The sequence below is a fragment of the Mastigoproctus giganteus genome, chromosome 5, assembly GCF_048544385.1.
Source record: "Mastigoproctus giganteus isolate SK-2022 chromosome 5, ASM4854438v1, whole genome shotgun sequence".
In the NCBI taxonomy this organism is placed as follows: domain Eukaryota; kingdom Metazoa; phylum Arthropoda; class Arachnida; order Uropygi; family Thelyphonidae; genus Mastigoproctus; species Mastigoproctus giganteus.
The window spans coordinates 6,445,364-6,464,519 of NC_143579.1; the positions used below are offsets into that span (position 1 = coordinate 6,445,364).

The window sequence follows — 19,156 nt, forward strand, 5'->3', positions numbered from 1 at the left end:
AAGAAAAATCTTTGGCAAAGGATGCAGAGAAACATGAAGGGAATGAATCAGATTCATCTACTTGATATCAATGGTTTTCAACTGTTGATACTACTCAGGTAGCTGACAAAGTGAATGAGTATTTTGCATCTACATTCGCACATCAGGAGTTATTTTGGGAGGAGAATGCCAGAAGTTTATCAAAATATAACAGGAAGCTAAATGATTTTGTAATAACTGAGAGCAAAGTGGATAAGAAATTGTTGAAGTTAAACATAAGAAAGGCACCTGAGGTGGATGGAATCTATCTAGTTATATTAAAGGAGGCAGCAAAGGAAGTAAGCTGGCCCTTAGCCATATTTATGAAGGCATCTTTGGAATCAAGGGAGATCCCCAAGGACTAGAGATGTGTAAATGTATCCCCAATTCACAAAGGGGGATCAAATGGTGTCACGACTAATTACAGACATGTCAGTTTATCAGATGTAGTTTAAAGTTCTAACAGAACTATTCTCCTTATGACTAATCAGTATATGACCTTTTTTATTTTTTTTATTTAAGACAACTTTGCTAAACCCACTAGGCCTATCTGTGGTTATGGTCAAAGCATTAACTAATTACAGAGCTTTAAGTTCAATTTTGGTTAATATAAAAATGTTAATATAACATAACACATAAATTAAACAAATAATTATTTCAGCCACTTAGCCTCTTCTAAGCCCATATGTAGCAAAGTACTGCACATGGGAAACAGTAACCCCAGAGTAACATATCACCTGTGTGGTACTAATGACAGTGGTAGAGAATGAAAAGGGAAAATATTGGAGTCACTCATTAAAGAAGCACTGCAGTTATAGTTCAGACACAGCATTTGTTTGTTAAGGGGAAATCTTGTCTGACCAATTTGATTGGGTACTATGATGTGGTCACAAAGTAACTGGATTCAAAAAATAATTTTGATATCATATATATTTGGATTTTAAGAAAGCTTTTGGTACTGTTGTACATAGAAGACCGCTGTAAAAGTTGGAGCAGTATGGCATTAAGGGTAAATTGCTGCTAGGGATAAAGGGATAGACTTTATCCATTAGTGGAGTCCCCCAAGGGTCCATATTGGGCCCATTGTTGTTTTCTGTATTTAGCAATGATATTGATGAAGGTAAAAAAAAAAATATATATATATATATATCAGGCTTAATGTCCAAGTTTGTAGACGATACGAAGGTTGGTAGGATTGTTAATGACAGTAGGGATGGTATGCAACTGCAACAGGATCTAGAAAAGTTGAGCAGATGGGCTGAGAGGTGGCAACTGAAGTTTAACTTTAAAATGAAAATGATTAAGAAGTACGAGGATGAAAATGATTTTAAGACGAAAATGATTAAGAAGTACAAAGCAGGACAAAGTTTGTCATATATTGCAAGAGAATTAGGTCTCGTTGCTGCAATAGTGAATACTATTTTAAAGGACAGTGTGCGTGTAAAAGAACATGTCAAAGGATCGATGCACTTAAGGTCAACAGTGATCACAAAACAGCATTCAGGTGCTATATCGAAGATGGAACAGCTGTTAATAATATGGATGGAAAATCAGATTCAGAAGTGAGTGCCCCTTTCAAATGACCATTCAAGCAAAAGCAACAAGTATTTATAAAGATATTAAGGATAAGTACGGTGAACCCCAACCCAAGTTCGTAGCAAGCAATGGGTGGTTTAATAGGTTCACGCACCGTGCTGGTTTCCACAACATTAAATTATGCGGTGAAGTTGCCAGTGCCGATTCTGCAGCTGCAGAGAAATTTTGTGATGTGTTGGAAAAAATTATTGATGAAGGCAGCTATTCAACACAGCAAATTTTTAACGTTGCCGAGACTGCTCTGTATTGGAAAAAAAATGCCAGATCAAACATACATTTCCAAAGAGGAAAATACAATGCCAGGTTTCAAGGCATCTAAAGATAGGGCCACACTCTTTCTTGGGGCTAACGCAGCGGGACATTACAGATTAAAACCACTGCTTGCGTACCATTCTGGACATTCTCGTGCATTTAAGGGCATCGATGAACCCACCCTACCCATGCATTTCCGATCGAAACAGAGAGCATGGGTAACAATCTCTCTCTTTGAGGATTGGTTTAAATGCTGCTTCATTCCCAAGGTTGAAAAATATTGTAAAGACAACGACATTCCTTTCACGATTTTGCTTCTATTAGATAATGTTCCTGGACGTCCACCATCAAACACGACTTCACTCATCCAACCTATGAATCAGGGTGTTATTTCGAATGAATTTTAAAGCATAATATTTACACACATTTGCTCAGGCATTGTCTGCAGTGGACGATGAGAAAAATTTTACATTGAGAGACTTTTGGAAATCTTAAAATATTTACCACTGCAACTTAAACATTAATAAGGCCAGGGCAGAAATTACTAAAAGTTGTTTAAATGACGCATGGAAGAAAATATGCCCATAGCATATAAAAGGCTTCAAAGGATTTGAAAAAGACAAATCATATGAAGAGGTTACAGATAAGATTGTAACGATTGCAGAGCTACTTCAGTTGGAGGTTGATGCCAAAGATGTGGAGGTGTTAATAGAGGAAGAAGAGAGGGAATTATCTAACGAATAACATATTGACGTGCAGGTAGCAATAGTGAAAGAAGAAAAAATGCTGACAAAGCTCAAGATGAACCAAATGAGGAGCCAAAACGTTTCATCACTACAGAGATGGCAATGGCATTTCATGAAATTGCAGTGGTAATGGTGACGTTTGAGAAGATGAATCCTGATAGTGAACAATTCTTAAAAGTTAACAGAGGGGTGAATGATATGTTTGCTTGCTACAAAGAAATCTACGATGAAAAGAAAAAAGCCACTGCCCAGTCATCCATTAATATGTTCTTTTGTAAGGTTGAGCAGTCAATCCCTTCTAAATCTCCACAGCCCTCAACCTTTGCAGCGGCGTACTTATCAGCAGAAGACGTTGATTCTGGAAAAGATGCTCGAGAGGCAAAACTTACTGAAGTTATGCCTGTCACCTCTCTTTTTTTTTGTAATTTTATAAATTGCACAACATAAAAAATTGAATAAATACAATAAATAATTCTATTTACATGTTCATAGAACATTTATTTTTTGATTCAATCACTTCATCGAGCAAAATTGCAAGTGCTGCACAAGCATGGGGGAAATTTCCCGACTTACGCAGCAATCCGTAAAACGCAATCCTTAAGTAAGTTGGGGAGTTCCTTTACAGCATATGGGTAGCAGTAAATCCACACTAACATACCAACTGTGTTGTACTACAGTCAGGGTAATGCAGAATGAAGACCTGGGGGTAATTGTGCATTCAGACATGTGCAGTCAAAACATTTGGAGTGAATAATGGATGGGTGAAACAGAGTTTTTTTTTTTTTTTTTTTTTTTTGGCTAATGCTGTATAAGCTTCTTTCTTGCACTGTATGCCTCTGCTAATCCTAATGCTAATTACCAATTTTTAACTGTCTTGAAAGTACACCATCTGGAACATATATACTGTGAGGGGGGACCCTCACCCTCATTGAAAAAATTCAGTCCAATCTCTTGCTCATATAGCATCTTAACACTCATGAAGAAGACTGCTCTCAACCATCACTAACCGGATCATGCCCAATGAAATCTCTACAAATTCACTATATAAATAGTGAATCTGCATAGGCCCAAAAGGTCCATAGTCACAAACTTAACCTCTACAAGCACTGCTATTTTAAGAGCAATAGAAGCTCAACCAGAGCTAGGTGTCACATACATCAACATCAAGGCTGTCTTCAGCTACATCAGCATGCACCTCTTGTCTACCTCATAAACAAGTATTTCTACACATAAAATGGCATGATGTGGTTTGAAGTTCTTTAATCTAACAGAACTATTCTCCTTATGACTGATCAGTATGACCTTTTTTATTTTTTTTTATTTAAGACAACTTTGCCAAACCCACTACCTAGGCCTTAGCCTATCCATGGTTATAGTCAAAGCCTTAAATAATTACAGAGCTTTAAGTTTTGGTTAATATAAAAATGTCAATATAACATAACACAATGCATAAATTAAACAAATAACTATTTCAGACACTTAGCCTCTTCTAAGCCCATATGCAGTAAAGTACTGCATATGGGAAGCAGTCACCCCCAGAATAACATATCAACTGTGTGGTACTACACTGACAGTGGCAGAGAATGAAAAGGACCTGGGGGTAATTGTGCAGGCAGATATGAAGTTTTCTGAGCACTGCAGATGGTGTGCAAGAATAGTTTATGGTGTCTTGTCAATAATATACCGGAATTTTTCTAGCAGGGATAAGGAGGTGATTATCCCCTTGAACAAGGCAATGGTCAGGCTACACCTTGAGTACTGTAACAGGTCTGGATGCCTCATTTTAAGAAAGATGTAGAGCTGCTGGAATGAGTACAGAGATGGGCAACAAGATTAGTGAATGGTTTGTTGTTTATTATTTTGTTTTTAGGAGCATTAACAACTAAGGCCATATTGCTCCAGGAATATGTGGTGGTTATTCCCTGACCTTTCCGCATCCTCCGTATTTTGTGGTGACGGGCTCGAACCCCTTTCTAATCAAGAAGCGTGTGCCATGCACTGCTGCTCCTTCCCACCTGGCTACGGAGATGGCATTAGTGAATGGAACAAAGAGTTGCTCTTACGAAGTTTAAGTTTTGCAAATTACAGTGTCTGCAGATTAGGCATATGCAAGGTGATCTGATTGAGGTGTATAAAGTCATGAATGGTTTGAGCATGCTCAATGCTGATGGGATTCTTCCTCTTGACCAGGATAATCACCTGAGAGGGCATAAATTCAAATTGAGGAAAGACAATTGTAGGATAGATGTGCGGAAGTTTCCCTTTAACCAGCTGGTGGTTGATTGCTGGAACAAACTTCCATCTGTCGTTGTAAAAGTTGATAACTTAAATAGATTCAAGGCAGAACTAGACAAACATTTGGAGCGAGTGGATGGGTGAAATTAAAAGGTTTTTTTTTTTTTTTTTTTTGCCTGATGTATTTTTGGCTATATAAGCTTGCTTTCTTGCATCATGTAATAGTAGTAGTAGTGGCATGTGATGCAAGAAAGCAAGTGTATGAACTTATGCAGCATCAGCCAAAAAAAAAAAAAAAATCACGCCATTCCCTCCAAATGCCTGTCCAGTTCCTCCTTAAATTTATTTAACCTATCAACTTACACAACGACAGATGGAAGTTTGTTCCAGCAATTAACCACCTGCTGGCTAAAGGCAAATTTCCGCACATCTATTCTACATCTGTCTTTTCTTAATTTGGATTTATGCCCCCTTAGGTTCGTAATCTGAACAAGTGGAAGGATCCCATCAGAATTCAGCATGCTCAACCCATTCAAGGCCATATACACCTCAATCAGATCACCGCGCAGGTGCCTAGTCTCCAGCCACTGCAATTTGCAGAACTTAAGCCTCACTTGGTAAGAGGATCCCTTAATTCCCCTCACCAATCTTGTTGCCCTTCTCTGTACACGCTCAAGCAAATCTACATCCTTCCTAAAATGAGGCCTCCAGACCTGTACGCAGTACTCAAGGCGTGGCCTGACCATTGCCTTATACAGAAGGACAATCACCTTTTCCGTGATAGCAAAATTCCTATATATCATTGACAAAACCCCATGACCTGCCCTGGCAGCCTGTCTGCATTGCTCAGAAAACTTCATATCTGACTGCACAATTACTCCCAAGTCTTTTTCACTGTCTACCACCTTAAGTGTAGTACCACACAGTTGGTACGTTTCTCTGGGGTTACTTCTACCTATATGCAGTACTTTGCATTTGTCAAGGTTAAACTTCAGTTGTCACTTCTTAGCCCATTTGCCCAAATTATCTAGATCCTGTTGCAGTAGCACACTGCCATCACTGTCATTAACAACCCTGCCAACCTTTGTATCATCTGCAAACTTCGACACTAAGCCTGATATACCTTCAGAACAGAAGTTAAACTAACTGGTCTGTAATTACTCGTGTCACCCTTCGATCCCCCTTTGTGAATTGGGGATACATTTGCACATCTCCAGTCCATGGGAACCTCCCCTGAGTCCAATGATACTCTCATAATTATGGCTAAGGGTTTGCTTAGTTGCTTTGCTGCCTCCTTTAATATAACTGGATAGATCCCATCCACCCCAGGTGCCTTTCTTATGTTTAACTTCAACAAATTCTTCTCCACTTTGCTCTCAGTTATTACAAAATCATTAAGCACCCTGTTACAATTTGATACCCTTCTGCCATTTTCAAACCTTAAATCTCCTCATGTGTGAATATAGATGCAAAATACTCATTCAGTTTGTTTGCTATCTGAGCAGGATCAACAGTCGAACCATCGATATCAAGTGGACCAATCAGATTCGTCCTCTTCCTTTTAGAGTTTATATAAGTAAAGAAATCCTTGCTGTTTTTCTTAGCATCTTTTGCCAAAGATTTCTCGTAATGTGCCTTTACTAATGCTAAGTAAAATCAGATCTTAAAGAAGTCTTGTCTAACCAATTTGATCAGGTACTATAATGTGGTCACAAAGGAACTGGATGCAATAAATAATTTTGACATCATATACTTGGATATCAGGAAAGCTTTTGATATTGTTGGAAGACTACTGTGCAAATTGGAGCAGTGTGGCATTAACGGCAAGTTGCTACAATGGATAAAGAATTGTTGATTGGGAGAAGACAGAGAATGGTAATCAAGGGACACTGCTCTTCTTGGACTAATGTTATTAGCGGTGTCCCTCAAGGTTCGGTGTTGGGACTATTGCTGTTTTGTATGTTTATCAATGATGCTGATGAAGGTATATCAAGCTTAACACGTTGACTGTCAAATACGAGTTAACTCGTATTTGATGATCTGACCCAGGATGCCGCATAGGAGTTAACTCAGACTGGTCCTGTTTTTTTTTTTTTTTTTTTTTTGAGTCTTTTTCACCAACCTTGTGTAGAATTAAAACACCAGGGAAACTAAACTTTTGATAACTGATTTATAATAAGTCAAAATACCCGCATCTACAACAAATTTAACTTTATAAAAACTCTACATATAAATTATTAAAATCTGCTACATTACAATCAATAAAATGCATAAAATATACTGATTAAAACGATAAAAACCGTAGCTTTCAAAGGCTCAGCCTTCTTCTTCAGCGGTAAACCTTGCTATGCAGTACAACTTTAAATATCAGCAGGCTAACGGTACTCCTCACGTGTTTCCATTCTCGTGTGCTTCGTTCTCTCGCGTTGTGGAACTGGAAGTGGCTCGAGTGGAAGCCACACGGAATCGTTCATCCCTTTTGAGGATAGTGGTCTCAAAGATGGGATGAATCCGCGTGCCTCTATCCCTATTTATGTTAATGGTAGAACAAATCCGCAAACTCTCGAGCCACTTACGGTCCCAGAACTTATTTTTTTTTTTTTTTTTTTTTTTTGATTTGGTAGTTGTTGGCGCATCGGCTTCTGTGGCCATATTGCACCTCCCAAGGTTTTTTCAGTACTTTGATCCAAGCCCTAGGCGGGAATCGAACCCGCGACCTTTGGGTTGCCGGGCAGGTACTTTACCCACTCGGCTAGCCCGGTCGGCTCCCAGAACTTATGCGCCCGATCGGTGATGATAGCATCGTCCGGGGAGATCTGGTGTTGCTTCTCCCAAAAATGCTCGGCCACGGCGGACTTGCCATATTCCGCATTTCTTATTGCCTTAGTGTGTTCCCCCAAACGATCTTTAAGACGGCGTTTTGTTTCCCCTACATAACACTCCCCACAATCCGGGCATCTAATGCTATATACGACCCCACTAGTGTTCTCTTTTTTAATGGGGTCTTTAACCTGAGACACGATTGTGCGCAGCCTCCGTCCTGGAAGCTGCACACAACGCGTCTGGTACTTTCTTAGTATTCTAGCTATATGATCAGTCAAACCCGGGTAGTAGGGAATGTATGCAGTGGCTATCGGTGTAAATGGCTCGCCTCTCCTCTGATTTCCTTTAACATATTTCTCTATAATCCTCCGGGGGTAACCACATTTTGCAAGATCCGTCGCGACCCGTTCATACTCTAATTTTCTATCATCGGAGGCACTGCAATGTGATTTTGCTCTTTCAACTAAAGCTCTTACCACACTGTTCCTATGATGGTTGGTTTGGGCTGAGCTGTAATGCGCATACTGCCCTTTACACATGGACTTCCTAAACACCCTAGTCCTCAGCTGTCGACCTTCTCTACAGACCAACACATCTAGGAACGGCAAAACTCCTCCTTCTTCTACCTCCGATGTAAATTGTATGAATGGGGAGAAGCCATTTAAGCTGTTCAACACTTGATCCTCACTCCCCTTCCGAATGATTGAAAACGTATCATCCACATACCTTTTCCAGGGGCGCATAGGGAGAACACTAGCATTAAATATTCTGGCCTCGAGCTCCTCCATAGCTAAATTAGCTATAATTGCGCTGATGGGGGAGCCCATGGCTGCACCATTAACCTGTTTATACATAGTATTATCAAATACCATAGTGGTACTTGAGAGGCATAACTCTATTCCTTTCTCAATATCCTCTAGCTTTAGCTGTGTTCTAGTACTTAGGGTGGTGTCCCTCTGTAATGCCAAGCGTGCACACCACACCCCATGATCAATCGGAATACATGTAAATAGCGATTTCACGTCGAAGGAAATCATGATCTCATTTTCTTCTATGGGTTGGCTTCTAATAAACTGCACAAAGTCTTTACTATCTTTAATACTGTATTCTGAAAGTCCCACTAGTGGGGATAACAATTTGGCTAAGAAACCAGAAAGTGCATAGGTTGGACTGCCTATAAATGAGACTATGGGTCTAAGTGGCACATCCACTTTGTGAATTTTAGGCAAGCCATAAAATCTTGGCATTTGGCTACCTGTAGCGCGCAACATCCAATACTGTTCCTTAGAAATTTTGTTGGACTTAAGCCAACCCTGTACCATACCGTTCACTTGGCGTTCCAAACTAAGAAGAGGACTTTTCTGAATAACTTTATAAGTCATCTGATCTTCCAATAAACACAACGCTTTACTTCTATATGCTTCCTTATCAAGAACCACAGTTGCTCTACCCTTGTCCGCGGGTAGGACTACGATGCTATCATCCTGTTTAAGGCTTCTTAGCGCAATTCTTTGCTTCACATTAAGATTGGAGGGGGCATCCTTAGCTTGACTCAGGATCGCTGCTACTTTTACTCGAACTTCATTAGCTGTAGCTTCGGGAAGTTTGCTTATAGCCCTTTCCACGCCCATAGCTACTTCTGCAACGGGTAATCTGGGCGGCACCATGGCAAATTCCGGTCCTAAATTTAGAACCTCCAATTGCTCCTTAGTTAATTGTTTATTGCTCAAATTCACCACAAAATTCTTGGTGGTGCTATCACCACTGCCCCTAGGCTTGGTTCGTTCTTTAAGCTTGTCAAACTTCCCCATTTGTCTCCGTCTATAACTGACCGAAATTCGTTTTGCTTTAGCTGTTACTACACTAACCACTCCTGCTAAGTGTATCGGAGACAACTTATCACTTAACTTATCCAAGCACTGCCTTTTACCTCTCCTAATGTGGTATAAATCATTATGTAATTTTCCGATCCATATATTAAGGATCTTCCTTTGATACCACTTGGTAATGTTAAATACTCGTTCATCCTCAAAGGGTAGCTTTGTTTGAAAGCCTCGTGGAATGAGATTATGCGTCTTGCATCGATGGGCAAACCTCAAATGTTGTTCATGTTTCGCCTCCCTAACACTATGCCTCTGAAATTCTCTGACGCACTGCACAAATGGACGGCCATAACATCGAAATAATTCTCCAAACAGGCCTCTGCGGTTGGGTATATCCATACTGTTTTTTTTTTTTTTTTTTTGAGTCTTTTTCACCAACCTTGCGTAGAATTAAAACACCAGGGAAACTAAACTTTTGATAACTGATTTATAATAAGTCAAAATACCCGCATCTACAACAAATTTAACTTTATAAAAACTCTACATATAAATTATTAAAATCTGCTACATTACAATCAATAAAATGCATAAAATATACTGATTAAAACGATAAAAACCGTAGCTTTCAAAGGCTCAGCCTTCTTCTTCAGCGGTAAACCTTGCTATGCAGTACAACTTTAAATATCAGCAGGCTAACGGTACTCCTCACGTGTTTCCATTCTCGTGTGCTTCGTTCTCTCGCGTTGTGAAAAAAAAAAAAAAAAAAAAAAAACAGTATGGATATACCCAACCGCAGAGGCCTGTTTGGAGAACTCAGACTGGTATTATTTGCCTTTCAGCTATGAGTATATTTGTAGCAAATGCATGCAACTGATGGATGCAACTGATGGCTTCTGGGATAAGAATGAAAAATCAACCATGGCTTCAGAAAACAGAAAATTTATTCACAGAAAAAATATTTTATTCACAAATACATAAAGAAAAGTGTATTAGTAAAACTGGCTTCTCTCGGCACACTGGACAATAATAGTGTGTTTCATTTCATATTCGACACGGCTTAGTCGGGAGTGTTTTTTTTTCAGTTGGTGATATAGCCTCTAAATAATGAATTTCACATTCAGACCTAATCTTCTTTGGAATGCTTAGAATTTTTTCTTCAATCAAAGATTCAATGAATGTTTCTCTGAATTTCAGACTTTGGTGGAACCTGTAACTTGACGGAAAAGGATGCATGCATTATATATATATATATATATATATTTTTTTTTTTTAAATATGTGATGCAATTTTTTTCAGCCATCTGAAGCACTGAATAATACGAGTGCATTTGATCCGATCGATCTATGCCGGACATTCCACTATTGTAATCTCGCATTATGTTTGGTTTTATTAAAATATTTTCTTTCCGGTTATGTACCTCGACTATTTAAACAACGTGTTTGTTAGAAATGGTGAAAACTTCTCTTTTATCACTCCACTTACGTACTACAACACAGCTATTTCGTTGCCATGCAACTTCCCCTTCAATTTTCACATCACCAAATCTTATGGATTTTCTTTTCTGTTGGTGCATAATGTTCCACATACATAAGTTTTTCGAATAGACACCAATTTCGTCAGAGCAGCAGAATTATAAAAATTGTCCATATTCAATACATATCCCTTGTCTAAGAAGTCCTCAAGCAAGTATAGCACAACTTCAGCAGTATGACTTATGTTTTATTCAGTTTCTGATTTACCAGTGTAAATTTTTATTTTCATAACAAGGCCATTGGACTCGTGCAGTTTGTAAAGTTTGATTCCGTATTTGTGCTTTTTATTTTTTATGTACTGGTGGAAATTCAGTCTCCCACGCCACAACATCAACGCGTCAATACAGATGTTTTCATTCTGTACATAATTATTTCAGATAACATTATTGAAATGATTCAAAATCAGTCTTACTTTGTATAGCCTGTCAGCAGATTGTAATGAATTATCTACGAAGTGAAAATATCATAATATCAACTGGAATACATTTCGACTCATAAATGATTACCAAAACATAATATTGTAGAATGCACTCCAGTAATGCTCTATTTAAGGAAAAGAACAGGGACCCATCAGTAAAGAATATAAATTAGTTTGTTCAACTAATAATGTAAGAAATTGTTCCGAAAAATATAGGTGTACCAATTTTTGTACACTAAGTTCTGTTGTGTCCATTTTTAAACCAACGTTCTCTTCAAAAATAAATTGTGGAGGATCTTGTGCTATTTAATTCCAGAAATAATTGTCATTATTTGACGTACTTGCCTGCAGAGAATTAGAATTATCTTCAGGTTGAGAGCTGGCTTCAACTTTGCTATCCTCATTTGAATCGTTAGAAGGTTCATAATTGTCGCTGTCAGACCCAGAACCGTACTGCTCATCAAAAATCTCTTCAAATTCCGAGTCACTCGTATTAGCATAGAGCTCAAGGTCTTCTTCAGTCAGTGGTCTTTTGTTATCCATGTTTTAGGTTCTTTTTTTTTAATGTAAAAAAAAAAAAACACAAATTACTAAATACAATGTACACAGCACAGCCTGTGTCACTACTGCGGATTTACACACAGTGCTGACTCACATACAGTAAATTCTGCAAGTTACAATACATCTGAGTTAATTGAGTTAACTTACAATTTGCTGCCACAAAGAATTTTCTATTACACATGCCACCTACGAGATAATTCGAGAAGCTTCTTTTTTTTTTTGGTGATGAATATATATTATAATTTGGGTTTTTAATAATTTAACATGGCTAACAGAGATTGGTGTCTGAGATCCATTTACCTAAATAAGCCGTGGCAGTCAACATGTTAATTATTATTATTGGCCCTATGTTACAAGGAAGCCTGAGGCTTATGCTGCACCACCAAAAAAAAAATTCCCAAGTTACCCTGAGAGAGAGAGAAGTAGAAAGGAATCATCAAGAAAAAGAGAAGAATGATGATATCCAGCTCAGGACCCTGGGTGTGCCAAGCCCATACTCACCAGATGTGAGCCCCAGGGGTGCTAATGTCAAAGTTTGCAGATGATACAAAGGTTGGAAGGGTTGTTAATAACAGCAATGCCAGTATGCTGCTGCAACAAGATCTAGAAAAGTTGGGCAGATGGACTGAGAAGTGGCAAGTGAAGTTTAACATTGACAAATGCAAAGTACTGCATATGGGTAGCAGTAACCCCAGAGAAATGTACCAACTGTGTGATGTTACACTCAGGGTAGTAGAGAATGAAAGAGACCTGTGAGTAATTGTGCAGTCAGTTATGAAGTTTTCTGAGCAGTGCAGACAGGCTGCCAGAGTAGGTCATAGGGTCTTGTCAATGATATACAGGAATTTTGCTAGCAGGGATAAGGAGGTGATTATCTCCTTGTATAAGGCCACACCTTGAGTACTGCATACAGGTTTGGAGGCCTCATTTTAGGAAAGATGTTGAGCTACTAGAATGAGTATAGATATAGAAGGGCAATGATACTAGTGAGTGGAACAAAGGGTTGCTGTTACAAAGCTAGACTTAACTTCTGCAAATTGCAGCATCTGGAGACTGGGCACCTGCAAGGTGATCTGATTGAGGTGTATAAGGCCTTGAATGGTTTGAGCAAGCTCAATGCTGATGGGATTCTTCCTCTTGCTCAGATTCCACACCTGAGGGGGCATAAATTCAAATTGAGGAAAGATAGTTGTAGAATAGATTTGTGGAAATTTGCTTTTAGCCAGCAGGTGGTTGATTGCTGGAACAAGCTTCCATCTGTTGTTGTGGAAGTTGACAGCTTAAATAAATTCACTATTTATTGTGTTGGTGCCGGTGTAAATTTATTATTTATTGGCTTATAATTTTGGCTATATTTGCCATATAATTAATATTTTTAAAAAAATAAAAATTTCAACACATATCCCTTCCACGTAACTTCCTCTTGTCTTCATTAGTTTTTGTTTCTTCACTCATTTCCGGCTTTATATATATATATATATATAGGGTATGTCAAAATTATGTTAACACTTATAGGGAAAAAACATTGTCAAAATTATGTTAACACTTATATGGAAAAAACATTTATTGTAATCAACATTAACTGAAATCAACATTTATCAAAATTTATTGTATATGTGTAATATTATTTATTATTGTATATGTGGAATATTATTACTTTTTCCATATAAGTGTTAACATAATTTTGACATACCCTGTATGTATATATAATTACATCACTATGTAAGATAAGGATTTAGAATAATAAAATATTCATAGTGAGTCATGATGCCTAGAAAACTTATAATCAACACTTTTCCTAAATTTCCATTCAATCATCTTACCTTTTATTATTATTTATTTCGTAAATGATTAAATATATATATATATATTCTTTATTGATAGTTGTGTTAATGAGACAATTGTGGACGTTGGTTTTCAATAAGCTCTGCAGTATCTGGGATATATATATATATATACACAGTATATATAGATCACGGTCGTTTAACTGAAATTTAGTTATCATATCAAAAAAGTTCAATAAACCTTCCTTTAATGAACTCATTTTTCTTTAATGATACACAAATATCCCTACTAACCAAACTACAATAATTTTGTATATCAAAAATGGCATATACCTCACAGCCTGTGGTCTCACAACTAGTCCCACTGTTTTGGTTCCACGTCTGTTGGATTCTGCTGCCATATCATTTGTCAAGGTGGGTAAAAATACAATGTTTGACTTCAGATATCTAACAAATTTCTTATACTTGGAAAGAATCGTAAATTTTCCTGAAAACTTGCGCTGCTGTGATAAAAAGTGCATAAAAATAAAATATACACAAAACGTAATATATATAAAGAAGAAAAAAAAACACTTTTCACTGTACTTGTTATATTTACAACAAACCTCAGTTCGCACACCACACGCACAGCTGAGTACGCAAAGCGACCTCTACTAGCATTGTTTACATATGCAAGTACAGAAACGACTGTTTTTGTTTTTTTTTTATTCTTCCACACAAACATGTGATACTCCTATCATAAATGCCAACTTTCTGTCCGCAAATAATAATAAATAAATAAAAAAAAACTGATAAAGTAGCATACTTTATCATATCACTGATGCTTTTAGGCGCATCAGCAACGTAGGCCATATTGCGCCTGTACCTGAGACAAATAAAATCAACCGTATTGAAAAAGGTTCATACAAATTCCTCGCGTCGTCGACGGGATTCGAACTCAGGTCTTTTCCATCCGGTTTGGTCAGTACGGCGATTCTACTGTGATGTGTTACCCACCTCACAGAGTAGTAAGATATGTTAATAGTCTGTGACTCACGTAGGCTTCTGAGATAGCAGAGCTACATTAATCTAGAGGTATTGAATTTGTTTTGCAGAGGCAAAAAAAATCAAAAACTCTTCGCCATATTGTGCTTGTAAATTGACCACTACAGTATAAAACTGGCAAAATTGCTTGATACACTTTAACCAAGAAAAATCATGTAAACCTCATCCCAAATCCATAAAGGTGCCAACTGTCCGACAAAAAAGAAAGTGATTCTTGCACTGCTTCTATTGGAATGAGCCGCAGCCTGGAAAATAAGATGCAGGATATTTCAGAGACTGCTGGGAATCATTGGGGTACAAGTAAACACATGGGTTGTGTTAGGGTAGCTAAGAAAAAGAACAGGTGCATGTATACTTGTGTGTACACCAATGCTAGGAGTTTAGTAAATAAATTTGATGAATTTGAGGTATTGCTCAAAACATCAAAGGCAGATATTGTGGGGATTTCAGAGACGTGGTGTCACACAGATATAAGAAATGCAGAACTGGAATTTGGGAAGTACAATGTCTACAGAAAGGATAGACAGGATAGGAAGGGAGGAGGGGTTATGCTATTAGTTAAAAAACACATAAAATCCAAGGAAGTGAAGCCAGTCGACATCGCTGGACAGTGCAGTGTCGAGTCAGTTTGGTGTGACATAAGCATTGGGAGATCAAAATTGAGAGTAGGAGTGTGCTATAGGCCTAATGACTCTGATGAGTATAATAAGAAACTGTTCGGAGAAATAGAGTGGGCCAGTAAATCAGAGAGTCTTATAATGGGGGATTTTAATTTCCCAGATATTGACTGGAATTTGGGGGCTGGTCACTCACACAGTAGCAAGGCTTTTGTGGATTTATTGGATGATTGTTTTCTACATCAGCATGTTCGGGAGGCAACTATAGGGAGTAATACTCTTGATTTGATTATCAGTAGTGATTCTTCATGCATTAAGAATCTGCAGATAAATGAACCACTTGGTGGCAGTGATCACAGTGTGCTGAAGTGGGAGTTACTCAAAGAGGTAACTACCATTAGGGGTAAAGGGAAGGGGTATTGCTTTCGTAAAGGCGACTACAATGGACTGAGACAGTATTTAAATTCTATACAGTGGGATCAACTGATGATATTGCCAACAGCAAATTCAAAATGGGAAGCATTCAAAGAACTTATCGTGGAAGCTACTAGGCTTTACATACCAACTAAGAAATATTGTTCAAGGTTTAGGCCTAAATGGTTGTCGGATGAACTAATGAGGCATATGGCAGAGAAGAAAAATGCATGGGATACATACAAATTAACACGTGACACGGACGCCTATGATAGATACAAGTTGATCTGTAACCAAGTTACAAAGGAGGTTAGGCAGGCGAAGGCAGATTACGAGAGATCCTTGGCAAGGGATGCGAAGAAAAACAGCAAAGAGTTCTTTACTTATGTAAACTCTAGAAGGAAGGGGATGAATCAGATTGGTCCACTTGAGATCGATGGGTCAACTGTTGATGACCCTGCTCGGGTAGCTAACAAACTAAATGAATATTTTGCATCGACATTCACACATGAGGAGTTATTCAGCGAGGGGAATGCCAGAGGTGTATTCAACTCTAGCAGTAAGCTAGAGAATCTTGTAATAACTGAGAGCAAAGTGGAGGAGAAATTGTTGAAGATAAACATAAGAAAGGCACCTGGGGTGGATGGGATCTATCCAGTTATATTAAAGGAGGCAGCAAAGGAGGTAAGCAAACCCTAAGCCATAATTATGAGAGCTTCCTTGGACTCAGGGGAGGTACCCATTGACTGGAGATGTGCAAATGTGACCCCAATTCACAAAGGGGGATCAAAGGCTGACACAAGTAATTATAGACCTGTGAGTTTAACTTCTGTTCCCGGAAAATTAATGGAGGCACTGGTGAAAGAAGCACTGCAGGATCATCTAGACAAGACTTCAGTTATAGCTAGGACACAGCATGGTTTTGTTAAGGGGAAGTCTTGCCTGACCAATTTGATTGGATACTATGATGCAGTCACAAAAGAACTGGATGCAGGGAATAACTTTGATATTATATACTTGGATCTTAGAAAGGCTTTTGATACTGCTGCACATGGAAGACTGCTGCACAAATTGGAGCAGTGTGGCATTGGAGGCAAGTTGCTGCTATGGATAAAGGGGTGGTTGAGGGGGAGAAGACAGAGAGTGGTAATCAATGGACACTGCTCATCGTGGACTAATGTTATTAGTGGAGTCCCTCAGGGTTCAGTATTGGGGCCTTTATTGTTTTCTGTATTTATAAATGATATTGATGATGGTATATCAGGCTTAATGTCCAAGTTTGCAGACGATACGAAGGTTGGCAGGGTTGTCAAGGACACTACTGACACTATGCTGCTGCAACAGGATTTGGAAAGGTTGAGCAGATGGGCTTCGAGGTGGCAAATGAAGTTTAACATTGACAAATGTAAAGTACTACATATGGGAAACAGCAACCCCAGAGCAACGTATCAACTCTGTGGTACTACACTGACAGTGGTAGAGAATGAAAGGGACCTGGGGGTGGTGGTGCAGGCAGATATGAAGTTCTCTGAGCAGTGCAGACGAGCTGCAAGAGTAGCTCATGGTGTATTGTCAATGATATATAGGAATTTTTCTAGCAGGGATAAGGAGGTGATTATTCCCTTGTATAAGGCAATGGTCAGGCCACACCTAGAGTACTGGATACAGGCCTGGAGGCCTCATTTCAGGAAGGATGTAGAGCTGCTGGAACGAGTACAGAGAAGGGCAACTAGATTGGTGAATGGGACAAAGGGGTTCTCTTACGAAGAAAGGCTTAAGTTTTGCAAATTACAGTGTCTGGAAACTAGGCACCAGCGGGGTGATCTGATAGAGGTGTACAAAGCCTTGAATGGTTTGAGCATGCTCAATGCTGATGGGATTCTTCCTCTAGCTCAGAAAAATCACCTGAGAGGGCATAAATTCAAATTGAGGAAAGACAGATGTAGGATAGATGTGCGGAAATTTGCCTTTAGCCAGCGGGTGGTTGGTGGGTGGAACAGACTTCCATCCCTTGTCGTGGAAGTTGATAGCCTAAATAAGTTTAAGGCTCAGCTGGACAGGTATTTCGAACGAACAGAGGGGTGAAGTGGAAGTGGTTATTTTTATTTATTTATGTTACTTTTTTTTTTTTTTTTTTTTTTTGGCTGATGCTGCATAAGCTTGCTTTCTTGCATCAAATGCCTCTACTAATGCTAATGCTAATGCTAATGCTAATAATAATATAATAGAAATACAATATTTAGATCAAGTGCAAGGATTTCTAACCAACGATTGCAAGGAATGCACACCTAGAAATTTTGGGGAAAGGAGCTAGTTCGTGCTATGTTGGCACTTTTGATAATCGTCAACAAGTAACAGTACAATTACCTTTGTACAGTCAAGTACAAAGAAAATTGTAAGGTCAAACCTCAAAATAATATAAGACAAAATGTCCTTGGGGTTTTACTAGCCTCAGCCTTCTCCAGTGGTGAGCTGTGAACATTTTAACAGTGGGCTCGCACTTTTGCCGACGTTTTGATGTGAAACATCCTGGGGGGGGGGGGGGTAAGGATACATACCGAATTAATCTGATCGATCACGGAAGTGACGTCATCCGCAGCGTTTGCCAGGGTCTGCTAGTCTGTGTGGGGCACTCACTAGTAGTATGATTAGAGACGTGATGCATTTTTCGTGACCAGTACGATATCTCGAATTCTAACTTTTTAGAATTTTTGAATAGTATAACATCACAATCATACTTCCTGCAGTTACTACTGCAGTAAGTATGATTGCAAGTATTTGTCATATGACTGCAACAATACAAAGATTTGTCAACAATTTCTTTTTTCGTCTCGCATTTTCGCATACGCAGCTGTTCGGTGCACGAACAGCTGCATATGTCGTTTCAACTAAGATCGGGTACCTCAATTGACGCTGTTTTCAGAGACATATAGATACACTGCAGTAGCAAGAATACGTCTCTTACTTTAGTTATCATAAATCCATTGTATCTTGTCTTCCAGAAATTATGGAAATTTGTGAATGATCAATAAAATATTTTCAATACAAAAGCTCTTTTATTTCGTAATCAATACATACAAATCAAAATATCAAAAAGAAACGCAAAGGATGTTTCACATAAAACCATCTACCGTGCGTGCAGACGCATGACTTTTTTATTCTTTTTTTTTTTTACAACTAAGGAAATATAATGGATACAATTTTTCATGATAAAATTTTAACATTGCGAATAAAAAATAGCACGAAATATTTCCCATATCACAAAAAACAAAAACTATCACAAAACATTCCAC

General features: G+C 38.4%; 1 protein-coding gene across 1 annotated transcript in view; it reads right to left on the reverse strand.

Moving 5' to 3' along the window:
* Positions 1-14,352, reverse strand: part of LOC150085143 (BCAS3 microtubule associated cell migration factor-like) — a 345,830-nt gene extending 331,478 nt beyond the window's left edge. Inside the window, exon 1 of the mRNA XM_090373846.1 lies at positions 14,122-14,352. Within this exon, the coding sequence (XP_090229972.1) occupies positions 14,122-14,309 (188 nt within the window). The 5' untranslated portion in view covers positions 14,310-14,352. The remainder of the gene's footprint in view (positions 1-14,121) is intronic.
* Positions 14,353-19,156: the final 4,804 nt, after the last annotated feature.